Source organism: Candida orthopsilosis, assembly GCF_000315875.1.
Source record: "Candida orthopsilosis Co 90-125, chromosome 3 draft sequence".
Lineage (NCBI taxonomy): Eukaryota > Fungi > Ascomycota > Pichiomycetes > Serinales > Debaryomycetaceae > Lodderomyces > Lodderomyces orthopsilosis.
Genome location: NC_018296.1, coordinates 604175 through 629414, shown reverse-complemented (window position 1 = coordinate 629414; position 25240 = coordinate 604175). Strand labels below are relative to the sequence as shown.

Below are 25240 nucleotides of genomic sequence, written 5' to 3'. Positions count from 1 at the left end.
CGGAATTATAATGTCCCAATGGAGCTCTTTGAGTCCCATTCCCTCTCATTATATAGCTGAAATGTTATATTAATTTTACTGCTGTAGAAAATTGAAGATTCTGGTATTTTCTAGGGTATAGGCTGTTGAAGGCACTTTTATTAGTATATATCTGTATTTGGTAATTAACGCGGCGCGATATTTTGTAAGAGAGGAAAGGCCACGTTCCTCTCAACTTGCAACTGTACTTCAATAAGGCGATATGTAGTAGTTTCGCGACTGAATAGATAGAAGCTGTTGTATGCTTGCGGGGTCTCAAGGACTATTACATCCTGAGTATGGTGTATTACTGTCTATTGTCGTAAAATGAAACATTCTCGGCGATATATAAGGTTTTGTGTAATGTCTTCTCCCAGTCAATCTTAGAACATGATTAAGCTATTACGTCTAAGTAAGATACATGTTTGCCGTTATTGGAATGATGTGAAAGTATAAAGAGAAGGGGTATTGTAAGTACTGAAGACTACTGGGCAACTGCTCCGAATATCGGCCTTTAAAATTGCATTATACACATGTGTAACGAAGTGTCGGACAGGTCTAATTACCAGAAGGTAAAATACCGCCCCCATTAGCAAACAAACACACAATAAACACTCCTTATTGACGAAAAGCACTCAAGCTTCGATTATTACGTTATCCTGCTAATGCATAACTAAACATAGAATTAATGACGTTTGTATAAAAAAGATAATGCATTCCTGTATACAATCGAACTTTTGGTTTGAGGGGCTATGCTATCATCAGCAGTAGGTGAGGGGACTTAATAAGGGAGAAAGAAGCATTACTTGCTTTTAATTGGGTACACGTTTCATCATATCCAGTTCACCGACAATCTCCCTTTTGTCTTTAAGCCACACTATAGTTACTGTGAGATGCTTTAATATGAAATTCCTGTTTTTGTGTCAACCGGCGAATATTTTCAACAAACAAACCTTTTCGTGTTTCAAGTCATACACGAAATAAAATGTGGCGGTCAATCAATGCTTCATGAGCTCCAGTGTCCCAATTGATACCAGATTGATGGACATATTCAATTGGTTGGAAGAACCATTGATAAAGGACACAGGGTGGGGCCTCATTTTGCTTTCTCTCTCCCCTCAAGAAATATTTATTATTACCTCACTGCACGTTCTTCAAGAACACAAAGACAAAGGCTCGAAACAGAATGTAAAGTATGTAAAGTATGGAATTAAAAATAAAAAGGGGGTGTGCGGAAGAAATGGAGATGACAAATGAGAAGAGGAGAGACGAAGGAACGGAGCAGAAAGCATGAAAGTCATTTGAAATTTCATTTAGTCTTTTCTCTAAACAAATTAACAATAAACGTGTGTCCCTGTGTGTTTGTGTATCATGCAATTCCAAAAGTATACTGTCAAAAAAACCCCAATATATAAGAGCATCCCCTTGCTCCTGAAACGTCTACTTTTCACACTGTGTAAAATTTAATTAACTCAATTAACTAATTAGCAACAATGGTATTTGGATTTGGTAAAGACGATAAAGAAGATAGGAGAAGAGGTGATGATAACGATGACAGTTATGGTGGATCATCAAGAACTAGTGGAAACAACAACGGCGACGACAACTTTGGATCATCCAATTTCGGCTCTTCTGGCAACAATAATGACGATAGCTACGGCTCTTCAAATAAGAGGGGTGGTGATTCTTCATTTGGCAATGATGATTCTTATGGATCATCAAATAGATCTGGTGGTGGATATGGAAATGATGATTCTTATGGCTCATCAAACAGATCGGGTGGAAACACCTTTGGTAACGATGATGATTCTTATGGATCATCCAATAAGAGAGGTGGTAATTCATCAACTTTTGGTAATGATGATGATAACTACGGTTCATCAAACAGATCAGGTAGTGGTTATGGTAACGACGACTCTTATGGATCTTCCAACAGATCAGGTGGTGGGAACTCTTATGGAAACGATGATGATAACAACTTTGGTTCATCAAATAGAAGAGGTGGTGACGATGATAATTTTGGTTCATCAAATAGATCTGGTGGAAACAGCGGATATGGTAACGATGATTCTTATGGATCTTCCAACAGAAGTGATTTCTAACGGGGCAAAGAAGCTTATTCGATTGATTATATAGTTTAGTTATTTTTGTATCTCACGACTATCGCTTCGGATTACTACACAGTAAACTATATATTCTCGACATATCTATTAACCCATCCCCCCATCACAAAGGAGCATATAAAACTTGAGTTACATATTTCCGTTTGTATCGTACAATTGAAGCAACTGCCAAGGTGTTATGTTTTATCGAAGTAGTAGCCAAATGGTTCAAAACAACATGATTTGGTATTGGTAAAGCCCCGGAATTATTATCGTTACTATTGAAATTATTCAATATAACACTTTCTAAATGGGGTGGTAATTGAGGTGGATGTAACCATGCTTGTTGTTGATTACTATTTGATCTTGATTGTTTTTCAATTGCAACGTAATATTGTTCCATTACTTTTGGATCAGTGAAAATGGGTGGTATATCATTTATATATTCAAGTTTTCGATGACTTGATTCGTCATCTTCTTCGTTATCGTGATATCTTGAATACCCATTACCCATATCATCGTCATCATTGGTCAATCGCCACATTGAATCTGTTCTTGATCGTGATGTAGATGATCTTCGACTGGATACAGATGAAGAGACCGATCTCCTTCTTTCTGGTTGAAATTGTTGTGGCGCAGCTTGTGCTTGCGATGATTGTGGTGGTGGTGGTGGTGGTTGTTGCTGCTGCGCATATGGTTGATCTTCTTGTATTCCGTATTGTTCATCCAAATGTTGTTGGATGTTTTCGGGTGTAATCTCAATATAATTGACAAAATTCCCCATTTGATCAGTGGCTGTAGGTAAAAAGTCTGAAAATCGTAATTCATTATCAACAACAAATCTAAACCTATGAGTACCTACTGGTAAACCCAAAGTTATCATGAAATTTCCATCTGGTTGTTTCACCAATCCAATCATTTTTCTCCATCCTGTAAATGAACCAGTGACATATACTTTTTCACCACTCTGTACCCATTGAATATCTACTGGTACTGTAACGGCGGGAGGAGCTGGAGCTTGTTGTTGCTGCTGTGGTTGTTGCTGTGGTTGCTGTGGTTGTGGTTGTGGTTGTGGTTGTGGTTGTGGTTGTGGTTGCTGTTGTTGTTGTGACTGTGATTGGCGTCTCTCATGCACTCCTTGATTTCCACATAGGTTCGAGGACGAATTGTCAACGTGCATTCTATCTTCATCTTCTATATCACCACCGCTACCTTGATCCGCATCTTTCTTGTCAATATTCATCCGATCAGATTCTGCTTCTGCTTCAGCTTCATCAGTTAAAATCAAGGTTGACCTTCTTCTTATTGGTGGTTGTTCGGTATGTGTTACATTCGTCTCATTATTCGTTGGTTTGCTCTCACCATTGACTTTGCTTACATCTACCATAGACACATCCTTTGTAGTGTTGGATGAGTCACTGTTGATTGCAGAGTCTTGAACTCCTGTCTCTGTATTGATCATTGGGTTGAATATCTTTGGTTTGTTGGTGTTCTGTAAAGTGTCAATATATGATCGAAGTGTCACTAATGCTAATATAATGGGTTTCGTGTTGACGTGTAAGGAAGTATATGATTGGCTTATTAGTCAAGTGTTCAAATTTTATTAACGAAGGTAAAAATAGGAGTCAATTTGTTGTTGATGATATGCAAAATGTTAGCAATATGATGACAAGTTCATAAGTTTGAGATAGTTAAAAGGACGCAATAATTGGTCCTTTGGTCTTTGTTGTAAAAGCGATGGTTTATGTGGTTGATATAAAGTGATGAAATATGGTAATAGACTCTCTTTACAATAGTCAAATAACCGTTGTCTATTGTATGAATGATTTTAATTTTTTTCTCTGTCGTTCCTTCTGTCCCGCCTTTTCTCAAATCAAATTCGCTGTTCTCTTCTATTTGGTCCCCTAACATAAAGAGCTTTTAAGGTTTAACACGTTATACACATTTACAGATCTAAATCTAGCTCATATGCAAATAAACTTATACAATCACTTGTTCATATTCTCCTATTCTATTTACAATATTTCTTTTCTTTGCTTGCTCTATAAATATACTCTTCTTATCTGGTATTTTTGTGTCGCAATTAGGACTTTTATGACACATGGATAATGAGAGGGGGAGAGGTTTCCATATAACCAAATGTCATTCCCTTTTAATTTGGTCACGCACTTGTTGCCCTCTTGAGGTTCCTATGATCTTCCGTTATCATGTTCTTCATCTTCATTAGAAATATAATATAACATGCAAAGTTACCTCCGCATTAGTTGATGTTGTTCCTTATTCAATGATATATATTAATTCCTCTATATATGTGGTATACTCATTATTCAGTCCCCTATTCAATTCGAGAGTGGACTGTGTTCAACCCCTTCCAAGCGACTGAAGCCTATATTTATTGTACCTTTTTCTTGTGTTGAAGATTGTTGATATTGGTGGAAATAGCATGATACACCAAGATCAAAATAATGGAGGCAAACCCAAAGGTCAATGCAATAGTATTCAACTGACTATCCAGTATCATTTCTTGTTAAGCTTAGAAAGGTTGTGTGAATGAAGATGAAGGTGCTTGTTTAGACGCCTACTTTCGATCGTTTTTTTAAAACTGTGTCTTTTCGTTTGCTCACTTTGGTGATATTTGTATGCAGTATCTAATCAGTTCTCCCAGCTCATCTGAGTGCAAATATTCATTTCAATTCATATACTACAACACAAGTTTACTTGTCGTAATTTCTAATGACAATACGATATTCTACTGTGTATTACAGTATTACACGTTCTTTATTGAGGCCGACTCTAACTTTGTCCTGTCTAGCTCAATACAGATTTAAATCCAATATTCCTCATAAAGATGTGCTATTGAAATCAACTACTAAAAGTGCTCAAAGTCTACCGCCAACAAAATGTATAAAAAGGCATGAGCCAAAGACACTCTTAGAAGAAATGAAATCGGCAGAGCAATCAAGAAGGGCAAAATTATCACCAAACCATACTATTCCGCCTTGGATCAAAAGAGTATTAACACAGAAGTCAAAATACGACCAATGGAATCCCAAGCGGAAACTAAGCAGACAAGAGATGATCAAAGTCAAAGAGCTTAAAGAGACATTTCCACAATATAGAACGATTGATTTGGCTCAGTTTTTCCATATATCACCAGAAGCTATACGACGCATTTTGAAAAGTAAATGGGTACCAAATGATATTGACGAAGAGAAGATAACTCAAAGGAAGGAGAGAAAGCTCTTACAAATACAGAAAAGAAAACAAACAGCCAACAACTCAAAAGTCCGTGATAACAAAGTTCACAATGGAAGGAAAAATTTTAGCAGTTCTGAAAAGTCTAACGATGGGGATGAATTGAACAAGCATTATAATAGAATTCAAAGTCAATTTTAGCAAATGTATATAAAAGATTGAACTTCTATGTATATGAAAGAATGCCATGTATAGCCCACGGTACCTATAATATATATTTGGTAGCGAATAGAACCACGGCTTAAAGTCAAAATCGCCCCGCAGAATTTTTATCTACGCAAATTACTCTTCAATTGTCCTTCCAGCAAATTAGTTAGCATGTCTTATGTGCCCAAACTCACCATACCTGAGTCAGCATATGACCCATCGACTTACAACTTGAGATCTACAAAGCCAAAATCAGGTCTTTTGGTATACCTCATCAGATTAACCAATGGTGGGTCTCTTGCATTGATAGTATCATACTTGGTTGGATTTTTCATTGTCAAACCCTTGCTAGAAACGTCAAATTCTCGAAGGTTAGAATTCCTTGAATGTATGAGACTGAACTTGAGGAATATTTATTTGAAAATGATCACCAAAGTGAGTTATATACCTATTGTAGCCATTAAAAGGAATGGAAAATTACATGCTGATGCTATAATTCAAACGGAATCACAGCCAGAGAAGCAAAATACTGTAGAGGATAGATTATTACAGGGGGAGCTACATCAAAAGATGGTGAAAATGTCATCATTACTCAATACTTATGTTAAGCACTGGTCAATGGAAGATTTCACGAATTATAAAGGTGTCAACTTTGCAATCAAGGATTTACAAAACAAATCAGATTTGGTATACTTTGATGATCAAGAGTTTTTCACTTTGGATACTGGTTTGGAAGCTGGACCTAGTGGTGGTAAAACTAAGAAAAGGAATATTGTTGTTGATACAAAGAATGAAGTTAGAAGTATAAAAGGATTGTATATGAGTGGGCAGGTTTAATAGAACTCTGTGATTATACGTTATAGATTTGTAATTGATTTCTTGGGAAGTTTTACTCTGTTTGGTCAATACTATATTTCTACTATTGTAAGTGGTAGAAAAAATAAGTAAATATTCTAATTCCAACGCATTTCATCACGAGTTGCGACCAAGCATTATATCTATAACACAGCAATGGCGAAACCAAAGATTATTATCAGTAGTGAAGAAGAAGACGAATCAAACACAAATTTTTCAGATGAAGAGTCGCCACTAGAAACAGATTCAAATGACAATGAAGACATAGATGCTTATGATGAGGAGGAGGATTACCAACCACAACGCAACAAATCAAGATCCGCAGCTCAAAGTAGACAAAGAAAGGCAGTTTCTAGATCCGAGGATATTCTGGGAGAAGAGGAAGAGGATCTTGATAAAGAATTGGCAAGTTTGAGTAACGACGAAGAGGAAGAAGAAGATATGGACGCCAACTTTGAAAATGAGCCCTCGGACATGGACGATGATTTGGAACCAAAGGATGATAATGAGTATGGTGAGCGTGATGTACCATTGAAAAGAGGAACTACACAGGGGAAAGGTAAAAAATCAATCAAGATTAAAATCAAACCACCCACGAGGAAAGACGGAAAAGCCGTGAGTGATATCCCATCCACCACATTAGGAAGTTCGAGAAACACGCGAAAAATACAGATGAACTACTACCAAGACGATGGAGATGACTTTTCTGAAGATTTGTCTGAGATAGAAACCCCTCCAAAAGGTACCAAAAGAGTAAAAGTAAAAGCAGTACCTGTCCGTAAGCCGCAACATCCAGATTTGGACCCTGAACTACTACTTACAGATGAGGAAGAAGAATACATTCCAAGCTCTGTCAATGATGTATCCAAAATGACAGAAAGGCAAAGAGCACGACTCAATACTGACGTTTCTGGTGCAATAGAAGACCCATATTTCGAATTGGATGCAAGTGGAAAGAAGCCAAAACATAAGAAGGTTAAAGAGGAGACTGAAGAAGAAATAGCATTGAGAAAAGCCGAGAATGCACGAAAGAGGCAGGATTATAAGAATAAGATTTTGGAAGAGGAGAAACGAGATACATTAAATAAGCTATTGAAAAGAAGAGCAACAAAATCAAGGGAAACCATAGCTGAGGATAAAGAAGGATCGGTTGGAATTGATGAAGATTCAAAGTCATACTATAAGGAAAGAAGGGCAACCTTAAATCACCCTGCTTTGATACGTTATGTTAACAATACAACTTCTTTAAATGGTAATTCAGTACTTGCTTATAAATAGTGTCGTATGAGTAAATAGTATAGCAATCTACTTTGCATTAGAGGTCATGCTTCAAAAATGCCTTTGCACCCTTGTATCATTAGAAAAAGGGCAAGAAAAACTTTGAATAAAAAAATATCAGAGATTGTCATGATAAACAAAAAATCTGTCAAGGGAGACAAAAATCACTTTTGAAAATTGAAATTCTTGTACCATCTTCGATAAGGAAAATAAAATTCCCAGCGTGGTCGGGACATTTTTAATATCACTCATTTGATGAACGTTAATTCGCAGCTGCACCAACAGCAGGTTTTTGCTCAAACTCCTCATAACCAGTTCCAACAGCCATTACAGTCTGCACCACTACCACAACAACAACAACAACAACAACAACAACAACAGCCATTTCAACGGCAAGCAATTAATTCACTAGCAGGAAATAACAGTGGAGTCCAACATCAAAGACCAAACAGAACTCCTGCACAACAATTTATGAGACAGCCAAATGGAAATTCCGCTCAGCAAATGGAAATAGGCAATGAAAGCGTTCCTAATACATCCAGGCCAGGATTGCAACGAAACTCAAACTTCAACGGAAGTACTGTTAGTGTACAATCTGTCCCCACGAATACACAGAACCTACAACCAAATGGCAATATAGTTAATGGGAGGCCGGTACCGTTATCAAGAACCATGTCGCAACAAGCGACCGTACAAACAAATTCTGGTAACGACTCGCAAGGACACACGCCAGCAGTGGGAAATTCACAATCCCCACTTTCCAGCCAAGGAAACCAGAAATCACTGGCGAACGACCCCACCTCCAGTCATGCATTGAACCAGCAAGGGCACCAAGGAGGTATTAAACAAGCACCCGGTGGCATAATCTTTCAACAACCAGGACTGCAGATACCCGTTCCACCTTCATTCAATATGGGTTTCGTTGATGGGAATGCTGCTTTTATACCGGCTTCGCGAAATAAATTCCCACCTGGTCAGAACCAGCAGCAGCCAATATTGACCCCAGCAGAGCAAATACAGCAAGAATTTAATGCGCGTATAATCAAAAGAAATTTGGGAAATGCTGCAGCCATGCGTGTTCTAGACTTGATTGATTTTTTGAGCAATGAAGCACATGATAATTTAAGGAATGTTGAGTTTTGGCAAAGAATCACGCCAGCTTATTTCTTATCTAATTCAACATTGAGGTTGAATTTTTCCAAGTCTATAACAAGCGAAATCGATAAGTCATTGAGTGAAGTGACTGGTTTAAATTTTAGTTTTTTGAAATTGGCTGGCAAAGGAATCAATGATTCAAATTTAGCTAACCATTTTGAACTAAATACAAACACAGCACCTCGGTTTTTTTCCAGCTGTGTTTTACAATCTGAATTTTCAAGGTTTTCCATTTTTCTACCTGGGATGAAATTTCAAGTTTTAAATAATGGATCGATCATAATCGTTTCAAAGCTTGAAATCGATTTGATTTATAAAGACGATTCCACTTCCAAACTAAATGGAAATGTTAAAATCCTAATGAGTCGAGACTTGCGAATTGAATGGATAGATGTAAACTGCCTCACTTACGAAAGCTTAATCAATTTGAACTCTTTGAACAAACTGCCGCTGAAGAGTAAATCTGCAAATGATGTCTACTACAATTCCAAAACGATACAAAATGTGTCTACATTTGGATTGGGTAAAATTAACACTAGGAATTTGCAACTTGCCGACATCTTGACTCATATGAAACATTTAATGGATTTTAGTCAATTGAATAATATCAAGTCCCCCCAAAGAGCCCTAGAGCTCCTTCTCACCACGCCTCAAGCAACGATACCGGCAAATTTCCAAATGGCTAGAGGAGCATTCCCTAATGGTTTTGGTGTACCATCTCAAAGTCAACCAATGCAATTCCAAGGTCCGCCACCAGTTGCGGCAACGGCACAAAAACACCTTCAACAATCATCAATGCAGAGCCAATCCCCACTACCGCAACTGCAACTAAATCAACAACTACCTCGAAGTATGAACCAAGAGGCGCAGAAACTGAATGCATCGAGTAATTCATCGGCACAAAAAGAGGCTAATATTTCATCTCCCTCACCAAAGACAGTCACTGAAGAGGAGCCTAGAAAAAGAAGAAAAGCTAGTATCGGAAGTATCGCGTTGAACGCAGAAATTAATAAGAAGAGAAAATGAGCTGTAATATATTTAATAGGGAAAGTATAATTGAATGAAAGCAATGCTTCAAACTAACGGTATACCACAGACTGGATCACGTTTTGTAAGCGAATACTCTGCAAACAGGTTTACTATGACCTAAAATTTGATGCACGTGATCATGTATCACGTGATATGTTAAACAATGTCGACTAATTGGGTTAATCGAATTTTCCAAAGTATATGAGTAATTTCACCACGTATAGCTACTATGAGGGATTACACAGAGACTGTCTTCTATGCTCTATCAATTTTTTTTATTGTGTAGATATTGTGTAGAATATGAAAGTTGACTGGGTACTCATTGCTAATCTACAATTTTATCAAGAAACTATGTTATACTGAAGTGTGTGTGTTACAATACACTTTAACGGTAGCTAGTCTGTTATAAAGGTAATTCTAAACTTCATTTGCAGATCTCGGACACACTTATTGAAATGTTCTTTAAGTACAGAAACTAGTATATTAATATAATTTTTTACTGATCTCTTTTAGTACAATAATGCTGCAAAAAATTGAATAAAAGTGTAGTTATTCAATTTTTTGCAGCGTTTTCTCACGATATATTCCTTACATAAGGAATAAAGCAAAGCCTCATGGATCTCTGTGATTGAGCTTATACCAGAAGTTAGGGGAACCTGGACTATGTAACACAAACAATCTGAGCAACCCTTGTTCTTACTCTCCTCGGATAAAAGTGTCGGCGCATTAAATCGTTGACAATTAAATTTTTTTGACACACGCCCCACAATAACAAAAAAAGAAATTTTCAAATCTCATATCAATTAATTTAATTAGTTGCTTACACGTGACATGATTGAAAATTTATTGATAAAAGATCTTTTTTGCATAAAGTAAACGAATACATCCATACAGTTCATCACAAATAAGTATTATCATTCATCGGTACTTAATATGGTTCCACACGTACTTAGTGAAGAGGCTCCCAAGAGCCCGAATGGTATCACCGCCAGCGAAGTTAGTTTTGGTGGTTCAAGTGTTTCAAGATTAGTCACATCCAATCCCTTTGGTTTAACCACAGACCCTAAACTGATCAGAGGCACAACTTACACATCAACTGGTACCCTCATCAACCAGACAGTTTATGCTATTGCATCAAAAATTTTCAGCTACGAAACTGTTGGTGCAGAGAACTTACTAGACTCGTACATTCAAGTTTGGTTACACAACCAACAATCAAATGCTTTCGGTATTGTTCCATTTTACAACAAATTTGAAGTTAGGTCAGGTGCTTCTAATGCTATTTTGGGATATTTTAAAAAGAACGGAACTAATGGTCAACCAGTTTCAACCATTTTAGGTGCCAGTGGTATTGATTATATGAGAAGCTCTTTATCAGGACAAAAAGCACCATTGGCTTTGAATGTTTCAGCAGTTGATTTTGTTGATAATGCATTGGTATCCAACTATGGAAGAGTTTTAAATGCTGCTAGAGATTTGAATTTCCCGATCTTTACTCCTACTGAAACTGGTGATGAGAGTCAACACTTGGCAATTTTGAACCATTTTTATGCTTTTGGTACCGGTAAACCCTCAATATTTTTATATGAGGGTGTTGAGGCTGCCAAGAACTTCAAGAAATTTGAGGAAGTGTTGTCAGTTGAGGAGATTGGCCAATTGTATCAAAACTTGTTAGATTCTGCTCCACCAGCAGATCTTAGTGTTGATGCTGCTTTCGCATTATTGAACAAATTTACTGGAAAAAGCTACTCTCAGTTTGAGTATGTGGGTGGAAAGAATGCTAAAACTGTGTTTGTTGCCTATGGAACTCATATCAATGAGCAATGGAAAAACCTTATCAATGAAGACATCGGGTTAGTGCAAGTTAGGGTCCCACTTCCATTCAACCAGGATAACTTTTTACAGGCCATCCCTGATTCAACCGAAAAGTTGGTGGTGTTGACACCTGGTAATGACAAGTTGAAGGCAGATATTAGTGCTGCTTTATTTTTGAGTAACAGATATTATTCTCTTTCAATTGAAGAATTCAAATACCCATTTGATTTCAACTGGACACCCATCACCATTGCAAAAACAATTTCTAAGTTTGATTTCCATGTGAAGATTGAAAATATTTTGCCTTCTTACAATAGCGAGCCTAAAGATCAAATCATTACTGCCAACACATCACCTGAAGGACAATACTTGTTCTGGAGCAGAGATGATCGTATCGTTGTTGATACGGTTGACAAGTTGGCTCTTTCCTTGTCTTTGGATGACTCAAAGAATGTTGCTATTAGAAACAAATTTGATAACTCGAAATCAGGTGGTGTATTCTTTTCACAAATTACTTCTACTACTGGACCATTCAGCACGACTGATGCAGCAGATGTTGTTGTCATCGAGGACTTATCTTTGTTGAACTATTACGATATTTTGGCAACTGCTAAACCTGGTGCTACTGTCATTTATATCAATCAAAAACAACTGATTGATGTGGAGAAATTACCACTTGAATTCAAGAAGTCATTGGCTTTGAACCATAATAAACTTGTTGCCGTTGACTTTACAGTTGTTGATGCTTTGGATGAAACCAACAACGGAACCAAGGGTTTGACTGCGGAACTTTTATTACAATTGGCTTTTTGGAGAGCAACTTTGCCTGAATTGGGAGATTACATTGTCAACAAGTTGTTACAAGCTAATGGTGGCTCATTTGAATTGTTGGCAACAGTTTTAGACAACTTTATTAAGGCTACCGATTTAAAGAATGCAATTGTAAACCTTGAAGTGTTGCCCGAGTGGCAAGATTTGAAAGAAGAGGTTCTTCAACAAGATGAAGGTGATAAGAAAGAGGAAGCATCTGCTGAGAAGAAGGAGGAAGCATTCAACACCACCGATAAGAATGTTGAGGAAAACTTCCAAGAGAAAGAAGTCGAACCTCTTCCATTCTTTGTTACCGAGACTTCAGTTTTTCCCAACCCGAGAGTGCCACTTGAAAAACCTGAAGAAATTAACAATACTTTCCACAAACACATTGCTCAAAAGATCGTTTTCCCCGAGGCATTTAAGCTTAGCAAAGATTTGAGACCAGACTTGCCAGTCACAAACTTCGTTGTCAAAGTGCAAGAAAACAAGAGGTTAACACCAGCTGAATACTCAAGAAATATTTTCCATATTGAATTTGATATTACTGGAACTGGCTTGAAATATGAAATTGGTGAGGCATTGGGTATTCATGGAAGAAACAATTCTGAACAAGTTGAAGCTTTCCTTAAATTTTATAATGTTGATGGTGACTCTTTAGTTGAATTAACCAACAAAGAAAATCCAGACTTGGTTGAAATTAGGTCTGCAAGACATATCTTGAGCGAATCAATTGACTTTTTGGGTAAACCACCAAAGAGATTTTATGAATCTTTAGCTGAATTTGCATCCGAACCTAAGGAGAAGGAACACTTGACCAAATTAGCAAGTGCAGAGGGAGCAGAAGAGTTGAAAAAAAGACAAGATGTTGATTTTGATTCATATTTCGATATCTTGGAAGAATTCAAATCCGCAAGGCCAAAATTTGGCGATTTGGTAAAAATCATTGCTCCATTGAAGAGAAGAGAATATTCAATTGCATCGTCACAAAAGATTCATCCTAATGCAGTGCATTTGTTAGTTGTTGTCGTTGACTGGATTGACCCTAAGGGAAGATTGAGGTACGGTCATTGTTCAAAGTACTTGTCCGATTTGAAGGTTGGCGATGAATTGGTTGTTAGTGTTAAGCCCTCAGTTATGAAGCTACCACCATTAACGACACAGCCAATTGTCATGTCTGGTTTGGGTACTGGATTAGCTCCATTCAAAGCTTTCATCGAGGAGAAGATTTGGCAACGACAACAGGGTCATGAAATTGGTGAAATTTATCTTTACATGGGATCAAGACATAAAAAGGAAGAATATCTTTATGGTGAAATCTGGGAGGCTTACAGAGATGCTGGATTATTGACACACATTGGTGCTGCATTCTCTAGGGATCAACCTCAAAAGATTTACATTCAGGATAAAATCAGAGAATCTATCAATGACTTGACTGATGCAATTGTGAGCAAGAACGGTTCATTCTATTTATGTGGTCCTACATGGCCTGTACCAGATATTACTGCTTGTTTAGAGGATATCGTGTCAAATGGCGCTAAACTTGAAGGCGAGGAATTAAAGGACGTGGCTAAAGTCGTCGAAGACATGAAAGAAGAAGGAAGATATATTTTAGAAGTTTATTAGATGTTTTGTGTTTTGAATATAAAATAGAGTTTTCCAAAAATGGTACTTCTCTCCAATGTATCCACTTCGAGGAATTTTTGAAATCGAACCATTTTTAGTGTCACCGTGTAAAGGCGAGTCAACTTTATTACAAATCTCAAGGATAGTAGCTAAACCTTATTAGAGACAAAAGAGATGAATTCACATGAAATAATGAGGACCCAGGAGAAGGGTTACGAAATCCCTTTTTTGAATAATCCCCAAGATACATAATAATCATATTTCGATCGGGTGTTATTTTGCAAGAACGGAGGCACACCAATTTTACAAAGAAGAACTACCAGTATCTCTCACGCGATTAGGGTGCATTACAATGAAAACAATTAGGCCCTGGAGTATTGCTTTTTCTGACAAGAGAATCTTCTTGTGATCCTCAAGAATTGATTTTATTCTCATTTTGGAGATGTTTTGCAACTTCAAAATTTCTTTTTTCTTCTTTTACCTCAATCGTATTACACTAATTTGAGAACTAAAATTCAACAAAAACAAAATACTTCGGCAAATGGATTCTATTTTGTGAAAGGGTTTTAATTATTTTTAAAATAAACTCAATAAAATGTTTTTTTAGTCGCCACCTGTAAATCGATTCGACCTCCAATCTCAAAAAATGTAGGGCAAGAGTAGTAATGGTTCATCTTGCATATAGATTTGTATTTTTTAAACAAGATCAATGTGTTCAGTAGTGGGAAAACGTGAAAACTTTAACACAGAAAGGAGAAAAGATAGAAACATTAATTTTAATTTTGTAAATGGTACGATTCCTTTGAAAATGTCAACTTTAAAATAATTGCTTCAATGGAAGGGAGAAGAAGAATTTCCTTTCGTACTGCACAGGTACAAATATCTTTGGTTCTTTTGTTGTCAAACCAAGTTATATACGACAGAACTGAGATGAGCGATAACGTTGAGGTCAACTTTTTCGCTATCTCTCGCTGTGGAAACATTATCTAAAACCAAAGGAATATGATTGAAACGGAATACCATATTTGAATAAAAAGAAGGGGTTGGGAAACCCCTTTAAAGGTACTTGCCCAAATAAAGTAATTTAGTTACCTCTTTGAGCCACTGTAGGAAGAATGGGACCATTTACAAATAACTTAATTAAGGATTTGTCAATTTTTCAATACAGGGTCCACACTGCCACATTTTGCTGTGAAACAACAACATGGCGCAAAGGTGCATGAAGGTATCTCGAAGCGGATTGAATTTGGACCCTTGATGCTTCACAAGTGCGAGGAGATGTATCGATGAAACTATAATGGTTCAACATGATAGAGCTTTTCTAGTTGTTGTAGCTTGGAACGAAACTCTTTTGTATAAAAAGGTTTTGCACTTGGTGGACAGAAAATCTTATCATGATCGACTATCGCTTATTATTCGTCCCTATTGCTGCCAATAATACTTCTGTATTTGTTGTAACTGCAGGATTTATATAGTAATCATATGATGTACAACACTTCTCTTACTCTATCACACAGTATTTAAGTAAGGACCGTAATAAGGCTGGCTTATACAGATATCCTTATATAAGGTGATATTTTCCAACATGCATGAGCTTACCAAAAAGACACTACAATACTTTTATTTTAAATTATTTTTAAGGAGAGCAAATCTAAAGGTACAAAGACCAAAGAGAATTTATCTTACCATTTTTATAGATAATATAATTTATAGTACTTTGGTAGCGTCTTTGTACGGAAAAATAACTTTACACACTCAGTAATATTAATATCCACTACTTAAACTATTTGTGTAAAATGTCTGTACTATGGTTAACATTCACTTCTAAGCACTAGGAATGCTTCCACTCATGTACGCACACGATAAAGAACAAATAATAAATGGACCACGTTTTAGCCTGTTTGTACAGCCCAGGTATTGCCCATTTCATCTAGCAGCACTACATTCATCGTCTTTTCTACATGCACAAAAGAGCCAAGAGATGGCCAAATGTAAACAAAAACAACACCAAACTGGCTGACACATTAAAACTTCCATCATCCATTTACTCGGAGTGCTTGCATCAGACAAATTACGTATTACTAGTAAGTTAGACCACCCCAATTCATAATCTGCCCATGTCAGGAAGCACACTGTAATTCGTTGTCAAAATTCGAAAATTATACAAGCGTGCCATTTCTACCCTACCGGTGGTTCACGTACATCAGCAATGGAGTTGTAAAAAATTTATGGTCTCAAAGAATGGCGCGTGAGAGAGCTAGTTTTTGCTAAGAGATTTGCTTTGAGAGGAAGTGGAAATATCTGATTGCTGAGCAAGTACGGTATTATCACTAGAATGTCGGCTGTTGCATTAAGAATAGTATAGCTTTAGCTAAAAGACTGTTAACTCAATTGGTTTGTTTCATGACTTATTGAATGCTGCTCAAAAGACTTTCAACGCGTTTAAAGAGACATATATGATCAGAAAAGTCGATATTATAGTGCGTTGTTTGAGGCGTACATTTGCAATTCATCAACAAATATGCATTTTGAAAGTAAACTGCAATTAAATTCGATCCTATGATTACCAATAAGATGGTGTACTTCAATTGAACTCAAACAGTAATGCTAGTTAAAAAACTCACACAAACCGTTCTTTCACTTTCGTAGGTATTATGAAAAAACTTTCGAAATTGAAAAAAAATCAACACGCACAAGTGTTTGATTATCTGTCGCCTAATGTTCTAAAATGCAGAATTATTTGACGACGGGGATTTATGCCTTTCACGAATGCAGGGTCTAAAATCCAGACCCACTTAACCGTTCGACGATAGTCAAAAGTAACAACGATCTAGTAATGGCGCAATGTTTGATTTTTCATTGCTGTCTTGTTGCAAAGGTAATATCACCAGCAGGGGAAGTGTATAAATAGCCCTATGGTACTCTCAACATGTCATTTCATAGAACCCCTAGAGAGACCAACAAATTCTACTTAGCTTGCTATATTTTTGGATATTATAAAAGTTTGGAAACGCAAACCGGTTTTTACTCATGCAACTATTATTAAGAGCTCAGTTCGCGGTGTGGCTATTTATTGCCACTGTTTGGGCTAGGGAGTTACATGGAGGTACAACTGTCGACTGGGGTACCCAATATGTCGGTAATGGTGATGTCCATATTTTCTCTGGGGCCATTTGGTCTATCATCAACAATGCTGCATCAGATTTTCATGGAAACATTAGAGTTGATACAAACGCTGGTCTTTACGTTTCTTCTGTTAGCCCAAATGTTGCTTTGTCTGCCACTTTGATGGATATGATTTATGGCTTTGTTAATAATGGAGTTGTATCCTTTAACGCAATTAAAGGTGCACCAGGATATGTGTTTATGATTATGGGTAACAAGTTTGAAAACAATGGTGACTTGTTCTTCTCAGCTTCGGGCGAAGGTTCAGTTGTTAGTGGTATCAAGTCATTAGACTGGCATAACAACGGATTAATCCATATTTATCAAAAAATGAAGAGTGATAGTTACACATATTTGGGTATGGATGCACAATCAATCGTCAACAATGGTCAAATCTGTTTCACTAATCAAAACTGGTATCAACTCGCAGGTATGATGGGCTCAGGTTGTATTACTGCCCAAGGTAAATCATCATTCTACTTTATCAATACCAATTTAAAAATATCTGAGGACGAAATCTTTTACTTGGCCAACGGTGAAACATCCATCATGGCCGTTGGATCAATCAATGACCCACAAACTTTCCACGTTAGAGGTTTTGGAACAACCAATGGAGTCGCAAACAAGATTGGTTTGACTGCTACTTTGTATTCTTCAGTCCCTGGAAAGAGTCCTTTTAGCTACAACGCGAGAGATGGTATTTTGACATTGTACGTTGGATTGTACTCACAAAACTTTGAAATTGGAACTGGATATGACTTTACCAAATTCCAGGTTGTAAGTGATACAAGTAAGGGAATTCCAGGAATTTATTTGGGTGCCGTGCAATACAATGGTCCACCACCAAACCCAGGAATGCCATCTGAGTGCAAGCCATGTAAGTCAATACCAGGAATACCAGGAGTTGATAATCCACCACCAACTTATTCAATTGAAACTGCTCTAGAAACTTCTCATACAACAACAAGGAAAAATTCTGATTCCACTACTGGTGCTGAAACGAAAAGTACTATAGCAAAGTCCGAGACATCAGAAAGTTTTGATTCTACGACAACAATCACAGACACAACAACAACAACGGAAACAACGATGGTTACTACCACTTGGCTTGTGACTAAATCAGATGGATCTGTTGAAACTGAAACAGGTATTGTGACACAGTCGGGCAGTTCATCGAGTACAATCAGCACCTTTGGGCCACCATCTGAGACAGATACTGAGTCATACGACTCGACGACAACAATCACAGACACAACAACAACAACGGAAACAACGATGGTTACTACCACTTGGCTTGTGACTAAATCAGATGGATCTGTTGAAACTGAAACAGGTATTGTGACACAGTCGGGCAGTTCATCGAGTACAATCAGCACCTTTGGGCCACCCTCTGAGACAATCACTACCTCAGAAAATACATCAGAACCAACTGGTGGCGCATCTGAACCAACAGGCGAACCTACTGGCAATGCATCCGAACCTACTGGTAATGCATCAGAATCAACTGGCAATGCATCTGAACCAACTGGTGATGCTTCTGAACCAACTGGTGATGCTATGGACGGTATTTCTGGATTAAGTGACTACTCTTCAGAAAGTGGTTCTGGATCAACTGGTGCTACGGAGCCAACCGGCAAGGTACCCAGCTCTACTGGTGCTGGTACGGACAATGAAACAGGGACTACTAAAACAGGAACACCTACGAGGCTACCAGATATGGGATCCAACTCCAGACCAGGCCTTAATACTGGTTCCAAATCCAATCAAAGCTCAACCACTAATGCAGCAGTCGGTACTAAGACTGCTTCTGGTAGTGATAATGGTCCAGGCGCTAGTACAGAAGCTGATGATGACAATGGCTCCGGTTCTGATAATCGTTCAAGCTCCAATGCTGGTTCAGGTAGTGACAATGGTTTTGGTTCTAACGCTGGTTCAGACTCTAGTGTAGGGCTTGATGGTCATAATGATATTGGTGCTGGCGTGGATGACGGCTTATATGTTAGTTCTAGTGCTACAGGAGAAGGAACAAATGCACCTACAGCTGTTAATGAGTCCACATTGCCATCGCAATCTATTGAACCTACTTCAACTACTGGTATTACTTCTTATGAGGGTTTAGCCTCTGTATTGAAGGTATCTCCGACCACAAGTATAATTGTGTGCATCATGATGATGGTGGTCAACTTTTGAGATTTGTCAGGGGCAGTTGTGGAACCTGTATCAACCCTATACTCAACTGAGTGTCCATTAGGGGTTTGGTATTGATGTTGCTTCTGAAATTTTAACTTATTCTAAACTTGGTTTAGCCGGTCGATTTTTCCCCAATATAGACGGGTCTTTGCGATCTGCGATTAATTAACCAGTAGCTTATTTATGTTTTCGGTTTATCTATTTCAAACTTGATGTTCAAGTTTGACTCCTGTTCTTTAATTGAATCATAACATTTGGTCATATTGTGGAGTTCTAATTTACATTTTATTTTCGGTCCCTATAATGCACAAATAAATAACTTTTCTCAAGGGTGTATCGTAGATGTGTACCACAAAAGTAGTAGCAAAACCCCTCCCTTCAACAAGCCATCTTGATTGATCATTTTCTACAATGGAGGATAGACCAGGTTTTTCAAAAAGTTAACACCTTAAACAAGCATATTGGCCTTTGGATTTTTATAAGGAATCATAGCTGGCCAATTTTTGTCATTTGTCCTCTTCGAATACTATACTTGTATTATTGAATTAATTCTATGCTGTTATCTCTCTAAGTGGAGATAGTCAAACACCATCTTGATTTTCAGAAATTTGCGTAATTTGTTAGCAGTTTCAACTTAAAAGAGTGCAAGAATAAAATACACCATAAGGCGAGGGGTCAGGGTTTATTGTACAGTAAAGAGTCGACTGGACTGGTAGATTAACCAATGGGCTAATGAATTAGGCAATACTACTGGAGAAGATCATTCTATAATTATAAACTTCTGTAACTCCTACAAACCAAAAAACTTTGCTCCACTTTTGATAGTTTGCAATAGTGACCTCATCTCCACAATAGTCTAGATTCCGCATCGTAAATCATATACGAGAGTGGACTATGCCGCAGAACGAAATAACTCACATGTCTGGTGATACTTCAAATATCCAAGTGGATCTCGTAAATTTTAATCTTGGATTTTCATGTGTAGGTAAACTTGTGTTGTTAACAAAGAAATAATTACAGCCTGAAGAAAAAGTGTCGATGGCTGCTGCTACAATGACCGATTTTAACGCTTTCAAACTTGCTTATGTAATACTTGGTGTCTTACTCCATTCTTCAATTTTCTGTGGAAAAAAATTTTGACCACTTCATTTTGCACTATGCCGTATTGCACGCAAGATCTAATATTTGTGTAAAGTACGGCTTTAGGATTTCTACACGACCATAAACTTGAAACCTCATCGTTTTTTCAGAAGTGTATGTGATGTTACCCCACACTTTTATAATCTTTCGTGCTTTCATATATTCGAAAATTGTTTTATACTTACTGCTCATTAAAGCTTTGAACCGAATCGTGCAGCTATATTAATACAGAGATATTCGCAGTGAAGTTCAAGGTGTATACTTGACGTAAAAAAGGCAAAACCACCACTCACACAAAATGTGTAAGCAAAAGTAAAATATGAAGGATTAAAAGGTATAAGAACTATTACACGCAAGGGCTGTTAACTCTTTGTTCCCATACCAACCCAACACAAAAATATATGACAAACTTTTGAGTGAGTGTTGAGAACACTTGTCACATATTGATAATACAAACCATCGTCTACTCACCCCACACAATATGTCCAAAGAAAAGTATTCTCGTCTATACCTTCCACTGGTGGCCAAAATCATGAATCGTGTTTTTGCAGTGGACATAAGTTTCTCTTGCCTATAGCAATAAGGGAGTGTGCTATCGCTCATCAATACAAAATGATTGAGAGAAGAAGCTTAAAGAAATACAACGATTGTAGTTGTCAAAATCCAATACAAAAAGTAACAAAAGAGATACAAAAACAAAAAAGGGTACAGAACCGTTTCGTAATTCCTTACAGAAAGTGTGTCATTTGGTTTTCGTATAATAATATCACGATTTAATGCAAAGGAAAACACAACACAATTGAAATTTTGCTTTTGTGTAATACTAGACGGGAATGGAAAACCTAAATTGGGATGGAAATCTCATAACCATCTGTTGTCGTTTCCCCATTATTATTAATAATAGCCCAACAAAGTTACACGGTATTTTAACTTAGAGGTTTATACCTAACCATAACCATCTTATTAATTACTTTAGGAAAGAATTTAAAAATGTTAATCTAAGAGGGCCCTTGTGGTCCCTTTCATTTTCTTTCCTTAGTAGTCCAGCAATATACCGAGCAAGCCAGTTTTAGTCTGTAGTCTAATTAGAGGCAAGTAATCGCTGTCTCAAGATTCCTCACGCAGGTATATTGCTGCTCGCAACAACTTATAATTTTTAGTTACGTCACGCTCTTTGAGGCGTTTCTTCAACTTGAATGCAGTCTCAAAATAGCGTACGTTTGCATTTAACGAGTGACTCGCTCACTTTAGTTCTTTTCAGGCTTGAAAGTTTCAGTGCGTGCACACTACCCTATACCTTTCTCTAACATAATAATGTGTCACAAAAAAAGGGAAAAATAATAAACGTATGTCACTGCCTCAAGAAAATATGTATAGCGTGTTAAATTAAAACAAAATAAAATATTTAAATTTAGTGTGTTGTACATGTGTAAAAAGATACACTCTATTATTATGAATAAACCTTTTTTTACACTTTAGTTAGAGGGTTCAAATTGTTAAATGATTAAGAATTATGGATGAGCCAAAGATATTTGTAATGCTTATAGAGCATGTATTTAAGCGTACTCTATAGTAAGCGACTTTATTAAGTATATGTTTTGTTTACTATTCTCTCTCAACCTTATGACAATAGTAATATTACTAAGGGTATAGGAATGTAGTGCTGATAAACGCCTTTAATTTATTAGTCTCATAAATGCAGCTCGGTTATGTTAACTTGAGGAAGGCAGTATTTTAAAGAATTCGGCAAGACACGAAGGGATAGATGAAATACACCACCCAATGAGGAAATAAAGAAGCCAAAAAGGGACTCAAAAAACAATAAAATCTACATAAAGTCACAGCATATTAGATAATACAGGCTTCATTTCAAAAAAGAGGAGTTGCATGACATGTTTTCCCTCCACATCTAGTTTTAATACCCATGGCAATAGTTCAAAGTCCAATATGTTTCGTGAAAGTTTTAAATGCCACAAGAAAACTATGAAATGAATTGAACATTATAATTTAATCACGGTACATATCCTTTTATATGTGAACTAAAAAATTTTGCTGAATTTTAACCTACACCTAGTTTTGTAGAAGCAGAAACATTTGCAGGAATCGCAGTGCATAAACACAAAAGGGATTGGTATTTCTAGGTTTAGTTGGGAGCAATTTATGCTGAACGCAATAGAGATGTAGAAATGATTTGAGAGTTGTAGTTATGAGCGACTTGCACCCACCAACCTCAAGAACTATTGTCGCCCCCCTAACTTCAGCAGCTTTTGCAAAACCAAAGAATCAATCAATGAAAAAACAGACATATCCAATTAGAGTTGGAAAACAATTTAGAGGAGCAGCTGCACTCAAAAAATGTACTAAGTGCCAAATAGCACTATTTGTTTTCATTGACATGAAATTGAACAAAGCCTTCACCCCTACCCATTGTTATTCCACTTGCACTGACAAAAGATTTACCCGCACATTGGATATGGTTGAGTAGTTGCACTATTGTGTCTATGCCCATTAAAACGATTTTACCTTTTTGGGCATTGAATCTACTGAAATCCGCAAAATCTAAATCTTTTGGATTTCTTTTGTTTTTAAACAAAAGAGGTAGAAAAGAAAAGTCAAATGTGTTTAGTAGTACAATGAATTCGTCAAGAGGTTTACAAAAGTTTGCTTTACTTATCTTCCATAATCCCACTACAAAAAAGTAGTATTATTCTCAAGCTTTATTTACAAGTCTCTCACAAACGGCCCTGACAGCACAATACCTTTTCAACATTCTTTATCGTAACTCATCCTACCCCAACCATCCCCAAATATAGACAGTCGTGTGTTTAACATATGAAATATCAGCAGTCACACAAAAACATACGGACGAGTTCAAGAAAATGTGTGGTGTCTGTGTTATTTTCCCTCACCTCTTTTTTAGTAATTGTGGGTAAACCCGCAAATCGGACGCCTTGATATAATCTGCACAAGTCATAACAACCATTTTGCTACTCCCTAATATTCGAAGACCAACCAACGACGGAAATAGGTTCAATTAGTGGTGTATTCAACCCCTCTATTTTCCACTTAGGTGATTTTTTTCATCACATTTCTGTAGTCTCGTTAAACTTAAGTTTCTTAACGGCGTTCATTGTATTCATTAGCGATTTTAACAACTATGCCGTCTCAATTACGTTTGATGCAATACGAATCTCCACGCTCGCTTTTCCTTAAGCCCTTCTAGGAAATTTAAATCTGTGTGTCCTTGATGTCTTTTACGAACAAAGTCTATTTTTTGCTTTTTAAATTTAATAATAATGTTTTTTGCCTTACTCGGTTTTGTAACTCTTTCCCTTTTAAATTTTTTTTGTTGGTTTAGCACATTGAACAGCTAACAATAACAAATTCACTGGCTTTTATACCCCCAAACCATTGGAATGTTAGCGTTCACTACAATTTTGACTACTTGTATTTACGGTTTGAGCTTGTGTTTACTTGAAGACATTCTAATATCCTATATGCAATTGAAACATTATAAATAGCTCAAAAAAACCCTCTAACTTTCCTGTATATTTCTTTTCTTTTGTACCCATCAAAACAATTCAATAACAGGAAATGTTCATATTTTCAAAGTCGTACTTCATAACCTGTTTCTTGGTTGCTACAGTATTAGGTTTGGATATCACATCAAACACTATTGAGAGAGGTCTCATAAATTTGAATGTTGGAGATATCACTGTTCACTCTGGCGCTTATTGGTCTATTATTAATAATGCTGTTTCTGCTTTTGTTTCAAGTTTAAACGTTCAATCCAATGCAGGCTTATACATTTCAAGTACTTCACCAATACTTTCGTTACAAGTTACGTTGTTGGGATTGTTGAATTCCATCACCAACAACGGTATCATTTCATTCAATTCACTTGCTTCCTTAACCTCCTCAAACTACAATCTTATTGGATTATCATTTGAGAACAATGGAGAAATGTACTTGGGTGCATCAGGGGTTGTAGCCAGCAACATGGGTATCACTGCCGCCAGCTGGAAGAATACTGGTTTACTTGTATTTTATCAAAATCAAAGAAATGAGGGTTACGTCAACTTAGGAACTGCTTTAGGAGCAATTAGCAACAACGGTCAAATTTGTTTCCATAACGAAGTATATCAACAGACAACTACAATTGCTGGTACTGGATGCATTACTGCTGATGCTGACTCGAGCATTTACATTACCAACGCGGCTTTGTCTGTCTCAACGGGACAAACGTTTTATTTGGCAGACGGTAAATCGTCCATGATTGTGCAAGCATTATCCACACCACAAACTTTCAACGTACGTAACTTTGGACAAGTCAATGGGGTTGCTAATAAGATTGGTTTAACAATTCCACTTTTCGCGTTAATTGGTAATCCGTGGTCGTACAATTCAGCCACAGGTGTTTTAACTTTAAAGGTAGCTGGGTTGTTACTGCAATATTTTAATATTGGTACTGGGTATGATTCTTCTAAGTTCCAAGTTGTGACTGATAATGGTGCCGGTTTACCGTCTACGCTTTTAGGCTCAATTCAATACAACGGGCCAGTCCCAAATCCTGGTTTGCCAAGTCAGTGCCGTGTTTGTAAATCGCTACCACAAATTCCCGGCGCACAACCAACTGAATACACGACCACGATCAC

The 25240-nt window shown here is 37.1% G+C and overlaps 10 protein-coding genes across 10 annotated transcripts in view; 8 read left to right on the top strand and 2 right to left on the bottom strand. All coding sequences in view use genetic code 12, as the record gives it.

Moving 5' to 3' along the window:
* Nucleotides 1–1511: 1511 nt before the first annotated feature.
* CORT_0C02830 (Ddr48 protein) lies at nt 1512–2120 on the top strand (the record flags this gene model as incomplete). Its single annotated transcript, XM_003868515.1, has 1 exon — nt 1512–2120. One exon carries the CDS (start codon nt 1512–1514, stop codon nt 2118–2120), a length of 609 nt encoding a protein of 202 aa, XP_003868563.1.
* A 124-nt stretch (nt 2121–2244) lies between these two features.
* Nucleotides 2245–3582, bottom strand: CORT_0C02820 (Kis1 Snf1p complex scaffold protein; the record flags this gene model as incomplete). Its single annotated transcript, XM_003868514.1, has 1 exon — nt 2245–3582. One exon carries the CDS (start codon nt 3580–3582, stop codon nt 2245–2247), a length of 1338 nt encoding a protein of 445 aa, XP_003868562.1.
* Nucleotides 3583–4512: 930 nt separating this feature from the next.
* CORT_0C02810 (adhesin-like protein) lies at nt 4513–4641 on the bottom strand (the record flags this gene model as incomplete). Its single annotated transcript, XM_003868513.1, has 1 exon — nt 4513–4641. The coding sequence occupies one exon, from the start codon at nt 4639–4641 to the stop codon at nt 4513–4515; it is 129 nt and encodes a 42-aa protein (XP_003868561.1).
* A 212-nt stretch (nt 4642–4853) lies between these two features.
* Nucleotides 4854–5516, top strand: CORT_0C02800 (hypothetical protein; the record flags this gene model as incomplete). Its single annotated transcript, XM_003868512.1, has 1 exon — nt 4854–5516. The coding sequence occupies one exon, from the start codon at nt 4854–4856 to the stop codon at nt 5514–5516; it is 663 nt and encodes a 220-aa protein (XP_003868560.1).
* Nucleotides 5517–5693: 177 nt separating this feature from the next.
* On the top strand, nt 5694–6359 carry CORT_0C02790 (Pex17 peroxin; the record flags this gene model as incomplete). The annotated part of the gene is made up of 1 exon (XM_003868511.1): nt 5694–6359. One exon carries the CDS (start codon nt 5694–5696, stop codon nt 6357–6359), a length of 666 nt encoding a protein of 221 aa, XP_003868559.1.
* Nucleotides 6360–6533: 174 nt separating this feature from the next.
* CORT_0C02780 (hypothetical protein) lies at nt 6534–7655 on the top strand (the record flags this gene model as incomplete). Its single annotated transcript, XM_003868510.1, has 1 exon — nt 6534–7655. One exon carries the CDS (start codon nt 6534–6536, stop codon nt 7653–7655), a length of 1122 nt encoding a protein of 373 aa, XP_003868558.1.
* A 255-nt stretch (nt 7656–7910) lies between these two features.
* CORT_0C02770 (hypothetical protein) lies at nt 7911–9836 on the top strand (the record flags this gene model as incomplete). The annotated part of the gene is made up of 1 exon (XM_003868509.1): nt 7911–9836. One exon carries the CDS (start codon nt 7911–7913, stop codon nt 9834–9836), a length of 1926 nt encoding a protein of 641 aa, XP_003868557.1.
* Nucleotides 9837–10772: 936 nt separating this feature from the next.
* Nucleotides 10773–14090, top strand: CORT_0C02760 (Met10 sulfite reductase; the record flags this gene model as incomplete). The annotated part of the gene is made up of 1 exon (XM_003868508.1): nt 10773–14090. The coding sequence occupies one exon, from the start codon at nt 10773–10775 to the stop codon at nt 14088–14090; it is 3318 nt and encodes a 1105-aa protein (XP_003868556.1).
* A 3030-nt stretch (nt 14091–17120) lies between these two features.
* CORT_0C02750 (hypothetical protein) lies at nt 17121–19445 on the top strand (the record flags this gene model as incomplete). Its single annotated transcript, XM_003868507.1, has 1 exon — nt 17121–19445. One exon carries the CDS (start codon nt 17121–17123, stop codon nt 19443–19445), a length of 2325 nt encoding a protein of 774 aa, XP_003868555.1.
* A 4734-nt stretch (nt 19446–24179) lies between these two features.
* Nucleotides 24180–25240, top strand: part of CORT_0C02745 (Iff5 GPI-anchored protein) — a gene marked incomplete at both ends in the record, with an annotated part of 2574 nt that continues 1513 nt past the window's right edge. Inside the window, one exon of the mRNA XM_003868506.1 lies at nt 24180–25240. This exon is cut by the window's right edge and continues 1513 nt beyond it. Within this exon, the coding sequence (XP_003868554.1) occupies nt 24180–25240 (1061 nt within the window).